The sequence below is a fragment of the Polypterus senegalus genome, chromosome 12 (genome assembly GCF_016835505.1).
Source record: "Polypterus senegalus isolate Bchr_013 chromosome 12, ASM1683550v1, whole genome shotgun sequence".
In the NCBI taxonomy this organism is placed as follows: Eukaryota; Metazoa; Chordata; class Cladistia; order Polypteriformes; family Polypteridae; genus Polypterus; species Polypterus senegalus.
Genome location: NC_053165.1, coordinates 19,298,054 through 19,316,472, shown reverse-complemented (window position 1 = coordinate 19,316,472; position 18,419 = coordinate 19,298,054). Strand labels below are relative to the sequence as shown.

Below are 18,419 nucleotides of genomic sequence, written 5' to 3'. Positions count from 1 at the left end.
TTGCTCTCTATCTGGTAACCTTTTGTGCACGTCTACAGATTGATGGTGGATATCACAAAACTCATTTGCAGATCTCAGCTCAGATTAATTTCTGTGTGGGTGGGTGGGCTGTGCATATATGCAGTGCATTTCAAATGCTTTCCTCTGAGAAAATAATTTTAAAGTCTGACTAATTGAAAATAATGTTGACACTTTTTTATTTTAAACATGTTTACTCAAACTACTTATCTTCTTTGAATACAGAAGCTGAATATTAGCACAAAATAAATAAATAAACCTGAAATCTGTTCATCTCCCTTAGTTCATCTCCGAAAACAAAAAAAAAAAAACACAGCTGAGCAGTCGTCTTTGTCTAGCAGGATTCTGCTCCTTTGTTTCATTTTGATTTATGAGGTCACTTCATCTCTGTAAAGATGGTTAGGGATCACTAAATATGACAATTTGCAGTTCTTACCTCAGATTTGCAGTTTGATTCTTGTCAGGACTCTCACTTCTCTCTTCAGCTGCTCCATATCATTGTCTTTCCAAACGGTGAATTTGTTTCATTTGAGCTGATTTTCAGTAGACTGAAGCAAGCTGGCCTTTTAGATGTACCACTGTGCAGTACTTTGGATTTGCGGTACTTGTGAGGCAACAGCTTGACAGATATGTCCTCAATTCCCCGCTCGGTCACTGTCTTTGTTGGTTCGGTGGGTTTTCCCTGTGTGCCTTTAAGTTTTGTTTAGGTTTTCTGGTTTATTCTCACATTTCAAAGACATGCAGGCCATGTTGAGTGAACACTCTGAGTTATCTCCATGTGTGTGTCTGTGAATGTGCCCTCTTGTGGAGTGGCACCCTGTCCAGGGTTGATGTCAGAACAGACTGACTTCTCCTGGATTCGATTCAATCCAGTTTATTTTTGTACATCATGCTTAACTGACACAAGCACAGAGTGCTGTGACAAGTTCTCAGGTAAGATGCCAGAATAAATTTCACAAATTACTAAATACAGAATGAGTACACATAAAGAGAGATTTGATTAAACAACCTGAAAATAAAGTAGAAAATGATTAACATACATAGAAACAAACAACAATTGTCCATTAAATAACTGTTGAATTATGGCAAGTTAACAACGGACACGATTAAGACAAAAACTCCATGTAGCAGCATCCTTGGATTCAATAAACCTGTTGGGTGGTCAATGGTCAATTGTAAGAGAGAATGTCAAAGAATAAGTCAGACACAATCAGAGTCCTGGAGACCTTGGCCAACCAGCCACCAACCAACCACCTGCTGATCATTCTAGTGTACAACAGAGTCAGGGCTGGGCTGTCCAATCTGACAACAGAATCTTTCAATGCTATCTGAGATGACTTTTCCATAAGCCGGAGAACAGCTTGGGTGTAAAATAGTGGCCACATCAAGATACCAAAAAGACATAAAAGGTAAAGTACCACTTTCAGTTAACAGAAATAGCCCAAAAGTTGATATGAAATCTGATTTGTACCTAATACTTGTATGCAAGATTCGGGTGACCTAAGTGAAAGTATACTCAAGTTATTTTGTTTACACACACACACACACACACAGAAATAATTCCAAAAATTGTATTTTCAGACTCAGGGAGGTCTAAAATGTCAAGATTAATCAAAATCTTGAAATGGAATCTTTGGCGGATTCCAATACTTTCCCTATACTTTGTATACGAGAAAGTCAGGAAGGTCTAAAACATCAAGATTCATCAAAATCTCGACATTTACTTTATGGACAATTACAATACTTTCTCCTATACTTTATATACAAGAAAGTAAAAACAGAATAGAGGAAGGTTAGGAACAGTTTTTTTTTTTTTATATTTTATTGCTTATATTTTTGTACAAATGACTAACAGAGAAGTGTGCAGTATGCAGAGCTAATCAGCAGCTCTAGTCAGGGTGTGCTGGACTAAAGTTGTGAGCCTTCAGCTGAGATTTAAAAGCTGAGACCAAAGGGGCATCTATTATACAGGCAGACAGACCAGTCCACAGCTTTGGGATCCTGTAACTAAAAGCTTGACCTCCCACTGTTATTTTCTTCATCCTTGGAATCAGAGGTAGGGCAGCATCTTGAGATCTTAATGTGTGCTCCAGTCTGTAAATAATAAGTTCAGATAAGTAAGCGGTGCCTTAGCCATTTAAGGGTTTATATGATAAAAGGACCATTTCAAATCATCATACTGTAGTGGAAAAGCCGTGGAATGCTGAAAATTTTATTTCATCAAAGATGACAGTGATCGTTATAAGCAGCACTATCCACCTCATGCTTGACAAGAAGGATGTCTGCAATGCTGAGCTTATGCTGCATTTAATCTTGTGCTGATATAGTATGGGAGGTTGGAATTTACATTTTTCTGAATCATTTTTTGGATGGAGTTACTTAATCACTTTCCCAGAGCAGTTTTAACAAGTGATCTGGAATATTGTCCATTCACAGCCATTCATTCAAAGACTTTTGTATGTCCTCCATTGGTCTCAGTGTGTCTTTCTTTATTATGTCACTCCTTGAGGCTTACTGGGACACAATTTCAGTATTATTGAGGGCACTTTTATTTTCTAGTGAATGATTTGACGGAATTTGTTTATCATTAGTGACCTTTAAACTCTCTTCTGATTTTCGTTATACACTAATTGTTATAAACTCTCTGATCTTTATGTTTATTTTTAAAAAATAATAACAACAAAGCACACTGACTGAGACATTAAAACTAATATTGTGAATTATTACTAAAATTCAGTGAACTGGAGCTAATCGGCCTGTGTTAAAGCACAATTTGTGATAGCTATTATTTAATTTTCCACCAAGTTCTAATAAATGGTATTTAATGAGGTGGCGCATCATATAACACAATTGTGATGCTGGTTTGCCTGCCTACTCCTCTGTCTTATTGAACATTGTTCCTTGTAGGGGGTGATAGCTCCATAGTTGGAATACGTTCTTTTGTAATTTTTGGCATTTTAAGTAACCTGAAACTATATAGATATAATATTAAAAGGCAATATCTCTCCCATCGTGATATGACGGTAAGAAATCACATAAGAGAAAATAACTTACCTTTCTTTAATGATGATTTACGTGACATTACAGACAAAAGGAAGCCATAGCAAGACATTACCAAGGTGGGATCTTGATGTATGCAGTCTGCTATTTTTCGTCACTGCGATTGAAGGATTTTCAAGACGGATGACGTTATCACCCATCCGTCCATTGGCTTCAAAGTATTTGGCTGCTGTCCAAGTCTTTTTATACTGTCTTTTCCACGTGCAGGCTCTTAGGTTCCAAACAAGGCCAGGAGAGGATTTAATTTCATCTCTAACATACAGAAATAGTACAATGCCCATTTTCGTAGTTGTACCTTTCTCTCTTCAAATATTTACCAAGCAGTTCTAAATGCTGAGAGCCCCCCTTTGTGCTAACTTGGCTTTTTGTACAGAGCACAGTGACATTAAACTGTGTTGCCAGATTACATCTCCCAGCATTCCCTGCTGGTTCTCAAATTGACACCCATACGGAGGGCTGCTGCCATCTAACATTCTGGGGGGATAACACATCCCTTGCAGCGTCTTTCATAACTAATGGGCTGTCTGTCCATCCCTTCTGGCTATCTCTCTTTGTCTGGTTCCTCCTTCTCTCCTGGCCGGGAACAATATATATATATATACACACACACACACTAGGTGAGACACAAAAATAACCAAATTGGTAAAAAAATCTACATTTATTGATGAATTGCAGCATTCCAAACTATATACTCCCCCTCCCGATCTCTACACCGCTTCATACGTGTCTTCCAAGATTAAAGACTCATTTCTATTCAATTGCATTCAGTGACCTTCAGTAATACTGATGGTTTCTCATTGTGATTATGTAACATTACTTCTATTGATTATTTATTTTATTTATGATCATTTATTGTATTTCTATTTATGTTATTTATGTTAATTGTATGCTTTTCTTTAATTCTATTATTGTAAAGCACTTTGGCCACAGCATTCCTATGTTGTTTTAAATGTGCTATACAAATAAAGTTGACATTGACATTGATTTTGATTGAAACAGTGCTGGAAGTCTTCTTGATTGAGGAGCTTCAACAGGCTTGCCATTTTTGTCTTCATCCATTGAAGAAAAATGTGTTCCTTTTAGGTCTCTTTTGATTTTCGGGAACAAGTAAAAATCACAGGGAGCTAAATCAGGCGAATAGGGAGGATGATCGAGGACAGGAATGTATTTGTCAGTCAAAACTGCTTTCCGTAAAAAGCTGTACGATCATTTCGAACAATCAGATTCAACGTTTTGATGTTTTTATCTGTCCGAGACAAGCGTGGGTGACCTGGGCTTTGAACGTCTTCCACATTTTCTTGTCCTTCCTTGAAACATCTGTGCCACTCAAAAACTTGTGTGCGAGACAAACTGTTATCACCGTACATGGTTTTTATCATATGTTTTTTTGGCCGTTTTGTTCAAATTCACGAGAAATTTGATGTTGATTCGCTGTTTGATATTTTCACCTGACATTATAGCGGCAACTCGTTTAGCGATTGTTGGGCAAATACTGACTGGGCTATTCACAGGATATACCTAGCTGGTCGGAAGTTTGAGAGGGCGTGTAGGAGGGGATATAGTTCTGTGAATCACATCCAGCCGACTTCCAGACAGTTTCCTAGGAAAGTCCCAGCCCAGTCCAGTTATTTTTGTGTCTCACCTCGTATATATAGATAGATATATACATACATATATATATATATATATATATATATATTTGCATAATAACTGGGATGGTTCCTTCTACAGCCCTGTTCTACTGTCTTTGTGCTATGCATGGCCCCTGGTATCTCCTCCATGCTGGGAGACACAGCAAACCTTCTTGTGACAGCACATATGACTATCTGTGCAACCTTAATTGGCTGCAGGTACCACCTAATGCTACCAGCAGTGACAAAGACACTAGAAAAAATGCAAATCTAGTGAAGAATCAGTCAGGAAAGATAAGGAGAGTCTGTGGCCACCATTCCCTTTTTAGGGGGTGTCTTGCTGTTGCCTCTCCAGTGCTCCTGTTGCCACTTTAATTTGCACCAAAGTAGGTGAAGTTGATTCACAGTCGCTTCTGCTTCCTAACTGGACAGACTGATATCCCAGAAGCTTCACCGACTCAATGATTAAGTGTTCACTTCATTTTTTTTAGCAGTATATGTTATTTGATTTTTTTTTTATTTGATACACTGTGTTAATCCCCAAGGAGAAATCATCTTACATATGTGCATCTGAATTTCCCCTTGGTAGTAATAAAATGCATCTAATCTAATCTAATCTAATATATACTAGTCTGTAGTAGACATGCAAATAAGAATTTGATTGTACAATATGCACATGGCAATAAACTTGAAATATGTACAGCCAATATACTAAGAGCAGCTTTGGTGACATGCTTTTATTTTTGTTTATTTCTAAAGGACCTGAGCAGCAAGGACTTGAAAAGAGATCTGTACATAGTTGCCCATATAATAAGGACAGGTATGGTTCTTTGTTGGTAATTATTATTGATGTGGTATTACTTTTAAGTATTATTATTATTATTATTATTATTGATATATTTTCCATAAACCATTTTTACTGAAAGTTGTTTATTATTATTATTGTGATGGCAGTGGTGCTGAGGTGTCCCAATTCAGGTGGTTCATCATGTGGTGGTATCAGCTCCTGCTCCCAACCTGCTCACCTGCTGCTGCAGTATACTCAAATGTGTTATCAAAAATGTACATTATTGTCATTTCTCTATATTGCAATATATTTTCCAAAATGTAAAAATATGTTTCCTGATATAATTTAAAATACCTGGAACAATATTCAGTATATTAAATACATTTTACAAAACTATTACAATTTACTTTTATGTATACTGCAAATTCTAGCCATAATATCCTACACATCATATTTGACAGTTTGTAAGATATGTGTCATTTTTGTATAGTGCAGGATATTTTAAAAATATAATAACCTGGTGTTGAAAATGTCATCCAAAAGATACCAGCTTGGTGCTTCTGACATTGAGATGTGTTATTATCGTCATTATTACTATTATTTGTTTATCAGACACCTTTATCCAAGGTGACTTACAAAGCAAGTTAAATGCATACAAGAATGAAAGTGCAAGCATCAGAAGCAATAGAGAGCAATTTAAAAAGCAAGAACAAGGAATTAGGACAACTACATAATGATACTGTACTAAATGACACTGTGACACCGCACAAACAATAAAGCAAGTACAAGTAAGAGGTAAGGCTGTAAACTGAAGCTGAGAGCATATCTACATATGCTAATAGGAATCGACTCGAGCAACTTTTAGTGAATTATTGGGAGTTACAAATATATTAGAATCAGAAAACTGTGCTTTGTTTTTATCAGCTAAGCCATTAATGATCTGCCATGTATCTGGACACACAGTACATTGCATGTTTTATGCACAATATAGTTGTCTTATAGTTCAGAAATTTAGATATTTGAACTTCATACTGTATCTATTACATTATATTGAAAGATGTATCCACATATTTTGTAGGTATAGTGCAATGTGTTTCATTTTCATAAGAGAAGTTCTGCAGTGTTCTTTGGTGGACATTAAGCTGTTATATGTTAAAAGAAATCAAATTTTCTCCTTGAGTTGCAAACACACCTATGTTCATTGTCTTCTTTGTTGGGGACCATCAAAATGTACAAAATAGAATTTTCAAATTCTTAAATCAGTGCTATTTGGAATGTTCAGCTTTAGAGGCGTGTGTCCCATAATTTAGGAGTGCCTCCTAACATCAGTGCAAACTTGAAATAATTCTAAGTAAGTTCAAAGAGATTATTGAAAAGCGGACTTCTTAGTAAACAAATTAGACAAGTGAGGGATGATCGTATGGATCATACAAAATATCCAAGGATTCTTTCAAACAGTCTTTCAGTTTCACTCTTTCCAGGCTGCCCTTCTTTACGCTACTGAGTCTTTATTCAGTTTACCCCCTGACCCCAAGCTCAGTTAGCTTGTGCCAGGCAGCAGCTATTAAGGTTCATTCCAGAGTTAAATCTGGGCTAAGAGCCAAAATCTCTCCCGAGGTCAGCAGTGTCTTATATAACATCAGACGGGTGAGCACAAAGGGGGCACTACAATATCCTCTCTATCTATCTATCTAATCCTGCCTACTATACTAAAATACAGGGTGGGCCATTTACATGGATACACCTTAATAAAATGGGAATGGATGGTGATATTAACTTCCTGTTTGTGGCACATTGGTTTATGTGAGGGGGAAAACTTTTCAAGATGGGTGGTGACCATGGTGGCCATTTTGAAGTCGGCCATTTTGGATCCAACTTTTGTTTTTTCAATAGGAAGAGGGTCATGTGACACATCAAACTTATTGGGAATTTCACAAGAAAAACAATGGTGTGCTTGGTTTTAACGTAACTTTATTCTTTCATGAGTTATTTACAAGTTTCTGACCACTTATAAAATGTGTTCAATGTGCTGCCCATTGTGTTGGATTGTCAATGCAACCCTCTTCTCCCACTCTTCACACACTGATAGCAACAACGCAGGAGAAATGCTAGCACAGGCTTCCAGTATCCGTAGTTTCAGGTGCTGCACATCTCGTATCTTCACAGCATAGACAATTGCCTTCAGATGACCCCAAAGATAAAAGTCTAAGGGGGTCAGATCGGGAGACCTTGGGGGCCATTCAACTGGCCCACGACCACCAATCCACTTTCCAGGAAACTGTTCATCTAGGAATGCTCGGACCTGACACCCATAATGTGGTGGTGCACCATCTTGCTGGAAAAACTCAGGGAACGTGCCAGCTTCAGTGCATAAAGAGGGAAACACATCATCATGTAGCAATTTCGCATATCCAGTGGCCTTGAGGTTTCCATTGATGAAGAATGGCCCCACTATCTTTGTACCCCATATACCACACCATACCATCAATTTTTTTGTTCCAACAGTCTTGGAGGGATCTATCCAATGTGGGTTAGTGTCAGACCAATAGCGGTGGTTTTGTTTGTTAACTTCACCATTCACATAAAAGTTTGCCTCATCACTGAACAAAATCTTCTGTAAACTGAGGGTCCTGTTCCAATTTTTGTTTTGCCCATTCTGCAAATTCAGTGCGCCGATCTGGGTCATCCTCGTTGAGATGCTGCAGTAGCTGGAGTTTGTAAGGGTGCCATTTGTGAGTAGCTAATATCCGCCGAAGGGATGTTCGACTAATGCCACTCTCCAGTGACATGCGGCGAGTGCTACGCTGTGGGCTCTTGCTGAATGAAGCTAGGACAGCCACTGATGTTTCTTCATTAGTGACAGTTTTCATGCGTCCACATTTTGGCAAATCCAACACTGAACCAGTTTCATGAAACTTAGCAAGCAGTTTGCTAACTGTAGCATGGGAGATGGGTGGTCTCGTAGGGTGTCTTGCATTGAAATCTGCTGCAATGACCCGGTTACTGCGTTCACCAGACATCAACACAATTTCTATCCGCTCCTCACGTGTTAACCTCTGCGACATGTCAATGGCTGTAAACAAAGAGAAACTTGTAAATAACTCATGAAAGAATAAAGTTACGTTAAAACCAAGCACACCATTGTTTTTCTTGTGAAATTCCCAATAAGTTTGATGTGTCACATGACCCTCTTCCTATTGAAAAAACAAAAGTTGGATCCAAAATGGCCACCATGGTCACCACCCATCTTGAAAAGTTTTCCCCCTCACATATACTAATGTGCCACAAACAGGAAGTTAATATCACCATCCATTCCCATTTTATTAAAGTGTATCCATATAAATGGCCCACCCTCTACATCTATCTATCTATCTATCAATCTATCTATCTAATCCTGCCTACTATACTAACATAAATCTATCTATCTAATTATCTATCTATCTATCTATCTATCTATCTATCTATCTATCTATCTATCTATCTATCTATCTATCTATCTATCCATCTATCTAATCCTGCCTACTATACTAAAATAAATCTATCTATCTAATCCTGTCTACTATCCTAAAATCCATCCATTTGTCCATCCATCTATCTATCTGTTATATTGTGTCTTTCACATCTGTTTGTGGGTAATGGCCCCAGTGGTGTTAATACAATATCTAGAAGTTGAGAAATCTGTCGGTAACCAGTGCAAATGCTATGCTTTTCAATAATCTTGTTGCAAATGTCTTCGGGAGAGCTTTTTGCCTCTGCTCATCATGAGATGTTTATTGCCTGACTGCCAATTTGATAAATTGCATTCAGAGGTGGGTAACGCTTTTTCAAAGAGTTGAAGTACTGACCTACCCACATGCACTTACCCAGAACAGGTAGGAGGACAAATTAGTGGAATCAGCTGGTTTAGTGCTTTTTCTTACTGTGTTTAATATTTATTTCTTGCGTCATTTCACTTTATTGCACATACCTTTTTTTATGGATTGGAATGTTACAATTTCTTTGGCTGTGTCATTTTATTGAGTCAATAATGTCTGGTCTAAATTTCATATGCAGAGCTGTTCTGGAAATATGTTAAATGAGAAAACTGTTGACATGTTGAATATTTATTTCCCCCACTCTATCTATCTTTCCTCATTTCTAGTTCTATTCACAGTACTCACATGTACTGAAGCTACAGGGCACTTTTGACTTCATCTTTTTCTTTTGTGACTTGTTTGAATACAAAATATGGTGAACAGAAAAAAGATGTTCTGATGTAGTATCAAAGATATGATCATTTGCTCCTGTGTGTGTCTTTCCTTAGGGCGAATGTTGATCAATGACTCCAAGAAGGGGCCTCCACACGTGCAGTACAGACGTCCATACGGCTGCACAGTCCTGAGCATGAATGATGTTCTTCAGTCCATTTCTGAACTCAAGGAAGAGAAGGACTTTGTGCTTAAAGTCTACACGTGAGTGTCAGCCCTTGATGTATTCCTCCCTGTCTATTTGTGTCTCCATCTTCCTTTTGAATGAGATTTGTATTGCCTTAATTGGCCTTGCCATGAGTTAGCACAGTTGTGAATGTGAGTGTGCCATGTAATGGACTTGTAAGCTGTCCAGATTTGGTTCCTCCTTTATTCCCTATGCTATGATAGACTCCAAGCCCACAGTACTTAAATTTAGTGGGTGTAATAACTGATGGAATAAAAGTTTGTGACAAGCAGTATGTGTTACATGCTGCAGTGCCCAGGACATCAGACTACTAAGTAATTGTGCTGTATCTGTCACTACCATCTTTTTGTTCTGCTGTGTTATGCTAAGTGCCCTGCACAACAGAAGCAGTGGCCTGTTTTGAACCATTTTGAACCATTTCTGTGTTCTGTTTTTATGATACTGCCTCCATATTAATTGAGTTTAAAATACAAACTCAGTATCCAGTGAAATGACATAGCTAAGTAATTTTTGTTCTACTGTATTTTGTTCATTCGTTAATAATTTTGTGGTTTCTGTGGTGAATTGACTTCTCTTCTGTCCACAGGGGTGTGTTTAATCATCCATGAATTCTGGAGCATTGGCTATAGATGAGAATTTTGAAAACATTTACCTTAATCCCATGATATCTTTAATGCACAGGAATAAAGAAACCAGTCTTCCTTAACCTAAAACACATAAGAAAAAATTGTTTAATTAAAGATCATAATGGTTTAATTTCCTCAAATGTCATATTTTGGTTGTAAATCTAACTTTTTTGTTACTATTTCCCATTCTTGCATTATGTGTGGAAAACATAACTGCTCGTTCATTTTGAAATGTAGTTGCTATGATGCCACATGCCACTAGGGGGCGTTTCCTACATGTGATGCCTATGTCTGATATTATAGGGATGTTGAAATGTTGCTTTGGTGGCCATCTTATTTAAGGGCAGTCTATCATTGTGGGAACTTTGTTTCCCATTGATGATGTTTGTTTAGCTTCAGAAAACTAGTTACTCCTGGAATTTTGTTCAGGGGCTATTTTAAACTTTTGGTTTTAACTTGTTTGTTTTGTTTACTACTTCTAGCACGTCAAGCCCTTTTTGTTGGTTGCTGGTTTCTAGACTTATGCCCTGTTCAGATGATTCTTTTTTTTTCTCTAATAGACTTTTGCCTTAGTTTAGTCTTCTTCACTTATGGAACGATTAAGTCAGTCGTGATATGCTTAATTTGATGGTGCTCAGTGTTAGGAAGAACCTTCTCTGGGGGTTTGTGGTGTTATGGGTCCACAGCTCGCTGAGCAAAGGGCGTTTTTTTAAAATAAATAATCACTGCACTCGCGCCGACTTAGTGAGGGGGTGTAGTGGCCGTAGCAATCCACGGGGCGATTTCTCACCCAGTGCACAGGTGAGGGACTGCCCACATCTGTGATTGTTCCTGTGGCTAATGTGCTATGGCTGCTATGGCCCCACGCGGTATAAAAGAAGCGCGAGTCGGTTGGAAGGGGGTACAGAAAGATCAGAGAAAAAAGGAAAAGAAAGGACGGAGGTTACAGGGAGCGAGGGAGCAAGTCGGTGTAAGAAAGAGAGAGAGAGAAACACACGAAGCGTGTGGGCGAGCGAGCGAACAAGCGCTCGTGGGCAGCTGCAACGAAGCCTGGGTGTTAGGCCGAGACTTAGGAGTTGGAGTTGAAATCGCTCCCGCTGAGCGATTAGGTAGCGGGAGTGACCAGTGAAAGACAACCGACCACGGAAGGCCGGAAAGGCAGCGGGAGTCGGGAGGCTTGGTGGTGGATTCCCCAACGTGTGCATCCTGGCAGTTGGATGGGAACCAAGTCTCGGGACTGGGATGAGTGGCAGACCGAAGCCAGGGATCGGGAGGTCTCCAGATCCGTGTGGGTGTGTTTAAGTAGAAAAGGGCAGCTGCAGAGAGTGTCTCGCCTGCTGCTAAGCCCAAGCGGGAGAATCGGGTGAGACGCTAACCGAAGAGAAGCACCGAACTTGGCATTGTCATTAGTTTTAAAAACTGCTTCCTATAGAATGTTTTAACCTCGATTTTAAAGGATTGTTTTTTGTTTCTATTTTTATCTCCATGTTTCTTTATTGGATTATTTATTTAAAGAAGATTTTTGAAGCACTGCACTTTATGGACACTTTGAATATTTTTATTTGTTGATTTGATTTTAAAATAAAAGCACTTTTGCACATTTGAACCATCCCCTTGCTATGTTGTTGCCTCTACTGTCTACCTCATCTCGGTGACATTATCGACGGTGTTGGTTTCAAGGGCTCCCGAACAGCGATGGGAGCATGGAGCTGAACCCACATCTTCACAGGGTTTATGAAGTGTTTCTGACCATATTTGCTTGTGTAACAAAGACATTCTCTACCTTTTGTTTTTAGCACATTTACTATGGAGACGATGAGATATTGACTAGTAATTTCTTTTATTTTGTTCTCTTTAAGAATTCGTACATTAACGAGAAGTTCTATTTAATGATAGGATGTTTGGCAAAGACTTTTAATATGTTCAACTATTTTCAGATCTTTAAACATACAAAAGATATAGGATGTTCTCTAGATTATACCATTTATCTGTATGCTGATTGGTGCAGAACTTAGCTTACTTAAGACAGTTGCTCTGTCATATTCTTCATTGGATCCAAAGTAATGTCCAATTCCTGACTCGTTTTGATGGTGTTCTTGGCTGTTATTTAAGAGTATTTTAATAAGAGAATCTCCATGACAATGGTGAAGGCCATTAATATCTTGCCCAGTGCCTTGAATGAGAAGAATCCTGTAATTTCCAATACACACACACACACACACACACCTACATACAAACACAGATAAGAAAACTACCTCTGCCTGTCCCTCCTGAGGCACTTCAGCATTTCACTTCTAATAGTTTAGTGTATGTTGCCGTTCAAAGATTGAATTACAAATCACATCATGCCTGGCATTTCATGGCCAGTGGAATTCAGACCCCTATAGGCCTCTTTGGCTTACAGGCTAAGGAAAGCTTTCTTCTGTTTCGTCCTTTTCCAGCAGCCCAGCATTTAGACTTAAATCACACTGCTGTAAATGTGGTATCTCTAAGGCCTGGTCTTCTTTTAGTTTTAATTTTTTTTTGTACTCCACAGCTTATGTTTTAGCCTTGTACTTCATCATATCTTTATTTTCTTCTGCTCATTGCTCGAACAAAAACATGAAGGAGTCAACATCATCCCTGCATTTTCTTGAACCCATTTATTCCTCCAGAGTGTCATGGGGTACCAGAAGCCCACCAAACAGCATTCAGTGCAGGATGCAAACCAACTTTCGATAAGGACTCGTCAACTCCCTCAGTCTGGGATTATTTAGACTAATCAGACTTTGAGATTTGGAAGGAAAAGAGACAATGTACAAAGACGCGTGGACAATATGCATGTAAAAGCAGCAGTTACTGGGCCAGGATGTGCTCCAGAGTCTGAGGAGCTCTGAGGCAGCAGAGCAGAACATTTTCGTACAGTTTTCAGTAATTTGTGTTTTGTGAAGCAAACATGCTATAATGGTACCTGCTTCATTTAGCACTTCTACACTACTGTACTTATGTTAGTGTTGTATGTTGTGTTACAAGATTTCTCAGGTAAGGAAGGTAGGAAGACACTTTCCCATCGCAGGAACTTTTTTCAAGAGCCAAGAATATTTAAAAAACTCAGGAACTTTTGTAGCATTCCCTTCACCTACAAATTACGTGCACTGTGAGGAAGCGTCAATGGCACTACTGCCATGTGGTGCGATTCCCAGAGGGTGATCCGGCTCACAGGATCTTCACTGCTGAGGACCCAAGTGGCTGGACCAGGTCAAGGGGACGCCCACATAACACCTGACTGCTGCAAATAGAGGGTCATTTCTGCATTTCTGCCTAGGGGGTTACCAACCGCGATCCTGTGCTGTTTCGTTGTATAGTGGGTGCATCAACGTGCTCTACCAGTGCATGCTCCCCAACCTGACCTGACCTGACTGTTGTCCTTGAGTATTTGATTTGAAAGAATTCTGCTGGATCTACTTTGTGAATGCCATTGAGAATTCTGAAGACCTGGATTAGGTCTGCATGCAGTCTCCTCTAGTCAAGACCAAACAGTCTGTCACAGTAGGACATTACGTGCATTGTGATGGAGTGTCAGTTACGGCACTACAACCTTGTGGCGTGGTTCCACAAGGGTAATCTGGATCGCAGGATCCTCATTGCTCAGGACCTGAGTGGCTGGACCAGGCCAGGGCGATGCCCGTGTAATACCTGGCTACAGCAGATAGAGGGTCATTTCCAGAGGGAGGAAGTGAACTGTGTGTCTGTCTGGGGGGTTGACAACCAAGATCCCGAGCTGTTTCGTCGTGTGGTGGGTGTGCCAACACTCTGTACCAGTGCTTGCTCCCCCAACATGACCTGGCCAGACCACCACAGAAACTTGGGCCATTTCTATGGTCAGGTCACATTTTTAGACACAATTATCACTCAAGCATAGTATACCTCAGAGGTACTTAAAAGACCAATACATCATTTTAATCCTCTTAAAACTAGTTTAGTTTCTCCTTCCTTATTGACTTCAATGCATTTCAATGAATTTGCAGAAATTCCCAAACATTTCCACATTTTCGACAACTCATTACTAATGATGAGTGCATATGTAGAAAACATAAACCATACAAGAGACACTTATAGACCAGTGATGTCTGCCATGCAGCTCCAAAAGGACTTTATGGAAGTCCTCTAAATGGACCGAGCCTTTCTATTAGAGTCACTAACGAGGAAAAGCAAATTATGAATTAAGAAAACGAGAATAAGATTAAGGAATGCAAAAAAATTAACTAAGGTCACAAGGAGGATTATGAGATTTTTATACAGAAGGAAATCGCACCTAAAATTGTCGGTCATATTAGGCTAAATCACGGCTTCCAACCTGGAAGGAGGTGCAAGATGACATTTCAGGTGACGAAGACTGCATCTCGGTTCACCAAAATTGATTGAAGTTTGTTTATTGAGGTGCAGTCGTATGTCTTCAAGTGTGCCATCATTTGTAGGTCATTTATTAGTTAGTGTTCCTGTTCTGTAATATGAAAACAATCCAGCATTGTATGTTCAATTGTCACCTGTGAATGAGCCGCAGAAATGTGCATTCCCACCAAATCCTTGCTGCAGGCGATGTATTCATAAAGGCAAATTACTTTTTTTAAGGGAATGTGATTTGAACCTTGCAAGGATCCTTAGAGAAGGCAGAGGTCTAATATTGATTTCTGTGTAAGCCCTGATTGTGGTACATTACTGATTTTGAGGTTTGATTGACATTTTTGCTAGAGGGGGACAAGGGAGACGGAATTGCGTGCAACAACAGCTGCTTACACTCAGCCTCTCTCTCCTGCTGGCGGTCCTGGCAATAGCGCAGCACTGTGCGCAGCATCTGTTTTTGAACTACATTACAGGTGTTATTGGGGAACAAAGCTTGTCAACTGTGTTTCATTGCTTAGCGACTGTGAACTGGGACCTGGACACAGGCAGACAGACAACATAGTTCCACCACACACCGTTTATTTACAACAATATTTACAAATTGTGCTCACGTGCACCCCCAGTGCCTCTTGCACCGTTCCCCCAACTCTCCAGGCCACACAAGTCCAATGCCTTGCTCCTGGCTGCCTCCTGTCCTCTCTCCAGCTCTGTCCTCTTCCACCCGACATCCACTGCTGACTGGAGGGAGACGGCCAGGGAACCCGGATGGGCTCCAGCTGCTTCCCGGCAATCAGTCCTAGCCACACCCCAGTGTGGCGGAAGTGCCGGCTGCGCACCCGGAAGCCGTCAGGGTGTCCCCAGTCGTCTTCCCCCCAGTACTACCTGGTGTGGCGGAAGTGCTGGGCTCCAGGGATATGCAGACATTGGGGCGTCGCCTGGCGGTGGCCACAGGTCCTTACAGGGCTGGGCTTCCAAGCCCTTTACCCGAGGCCCCCTACATAACCAGGACGGATGCCCCCTCACGGTCTGAAGGAGGCACGAGCCCTCGGCCGGGTCCCACACGGGATATTCCGGCACCGGGGCGCCACCTGCCGGTGGCCACGGGTCCCTAACAGGGCTGGGCTTCCAAGCAATGTACCCGAGGCCACCAACATAACCAGGACGGACATCCCTTCGCCCCCTCGCTCCAGTCCCAGCCGGGGACCAAACGACCCACATGCATTTTTGCTTTACAAGGGTCTCCAATGCCCCAAACCCCTCGATCGTTGATCATGTGTCATTTCCTTGCGGAGTCTGATGCTTTACGGGATACCCCAACCCCTGGATCATCACTCAAATGTCTAAGCTTCATAGGGGGACACATTTGCAACATTATTGAGATTTATAAAGGTAAATTGCTCAATTTATATTTCACTTTTATGCACTGAGGTAAAAGCTTATTTTTGGAATTCAGTTTGTTCACCTGCAGTTCTGTATGTAGTTCAATTTATGGTTCAAAAATGAGAAATTTGGCCTTTTCATCTTCAAATGTGACATTACTTTAGTTGGGGGTGCAAACACAAATCAAACATGTTCTAGGGGTGCGAGGCATAGAAAAGGTCGGGGACCACTGGGCTGAATCGGTTCACCCATGTCAAGCCGTGATCGACCAAAGTGTAAAGTATAAATCTGGCCTGAGCAGCACCAAGAACAATAGAAAAGCAGACATTAGAAAGTCATTAACAAATAAATTAGCAAACATACTTTATTTCAATGTTTCCCTCTCAGTGGCTAATTAATATGGAACCTTTATTAGTATTTTCTTGGGTATGAAAATTTAATAAAAGTGTAAAACCAGCATATTAATGTTCCAATGACAATGACCACATACAAGATTGTACATGTACAGTATGTAGCATGTAGAAATGTAAATTCATTTTCACATACTGTATATTCAAATACATTCTTTTATATTTTTATGAACAGCTATCCTCCAAAATACTGGCTGCCTAACAGGTATACACGATCATCTTAAAAGTCTTCAGTCTGGATTTAGACGATGATGTGATGCATGCAGGAGTGCTGACAGCAGGCACCGCAAAGCTAAATGAATATTTGCTGCATATTTAGTCATGATTTGGCATTTAAATTAGGCTTTTTGCAACACAAGCCTTTAGCTTTTAAATAGGCATCCTTTGATCCTATCATTTTAAAAATAAGACCTGCAGGTCATTTCAGTGATAAATGGAGTTGTTCTACACCTGCCAAGAACAATCAGCCACGACACCGTGACCGTGCAGCCAGTCACTAAATACATTATGATGAAAGACGCTGATCACACGCGACAGCTTCTGCCATTGTTCAGAGATGTAGGGGTATGAAACACATCATACAAAAGATCAACTATAAACGGCTATGCTCCAGGAAAAAATAAGAACCCGTCAGGGCATGCTCTAAACTGAATTCCAGTAATTAACAGAGCTGCTGCTAAAACTTATTTATTTGGAATTACTTGTCACACTAGCCAATGTAAAAGCACCTCTCTCAAAATGTCTGTGAAAATACACATGCAGCCATTGCACCAAGCTGTTTCAAACGTCTTCTGAACTGGAGGAAATTGACGACATTGGATTTTTATTTTGTTTGCTTATTTCTTCGGATGTTGGGTGATACTTGTACATTTGGCTTTAGGAATTAGTACTGCTGCCGCACAGCTCCACCATCTGGGGTTCAAACTTCACAATAGTAGAGTCTGTGTCCCTGTGTCCATGTGGGTTTTCCTCCAGGTATTACAGTTTTCCTAACACACCCCACATCATGTTGATTGGGGTTTGGGTTCTAACTTGACCCTTCATTAGTGAGTGCAGCTACTGTACTGTATGTGGAATAGTATACCCTGTAATATACTGGTGCTCCATTCACCACATTCATGTCTTGTAGTCTAATTCTAATGGACTGAATGAGTTCAAAAATGGATGGATATTAATATTTTCATTTAATTGACACTTTTATCCAAAGACGTTCCAGAATGAGGCACATTACCTACATTGTGAGGGAGCATCAGTTGTGGCACTAAGGCCATGTGGCGCTATTCTCGGAGGGGGATCCAACTCACAGGATCCTCATTGTTGGGGATCCGAGTGGCTGAACCAGGCCAAGGGGTCACCCACATAACATCAGTCTGCGGCAGACAGATTGGCATTTATGGAGGGTTGGACTGGACTGTGTGACTGCCTGGGGGGGTTGCCAACTGGAATCCGAGCTGTTTTGTCATGTGGTGGGTGTGGCAACGCGCTGTACCAGTGCTTGCTCCCCAACTTTACTTGACTTGACTTCATCCAAAGACTCTCCCAAATGACACTGCTCCCCATCGTGTGTCTGGGTTGGGACTGCGAAATATCAAGGCCTTTTGTAATGTAGGTAATAATACCTAGAATATAGCTTAATCATTTTTATTTTGTTAATCTCTAATAATGTCTCATTTTTAAGCCAATCAATTTT

The 18,419-nt window shown here is 40.3% G+C and overlaps 1 protein-coding gene across 4 annotated transcripts in view; it reads left to right on the top strand.

Moving 5' to 3' along the window:
- The window catches only part of dock3 (dedicator of cytokinesis 3), a 919,050-nt gene that overhangs the window by 682,038 nt on the left and 218,593 nt on the right, over positions 1–18,419 (top strand). For all 4 annotated transcript variants that reach the window (XM_039772621.1, XM_039772622.1, XM_039772620.1 and 1 more), the window contains exons 11-12: positions 5,469–5,529; positions 9,800–9,947. In XM_039772621.1, the coding sequence (XP_039628555.1) occupies positions 5,469–5,529; positions 9,800–9,947 (209 nt within the window). The remainder of the gene's footprint in view (positions 1–5,468; positions 5,530–9,799; positions 9,948–18,419) is intronic.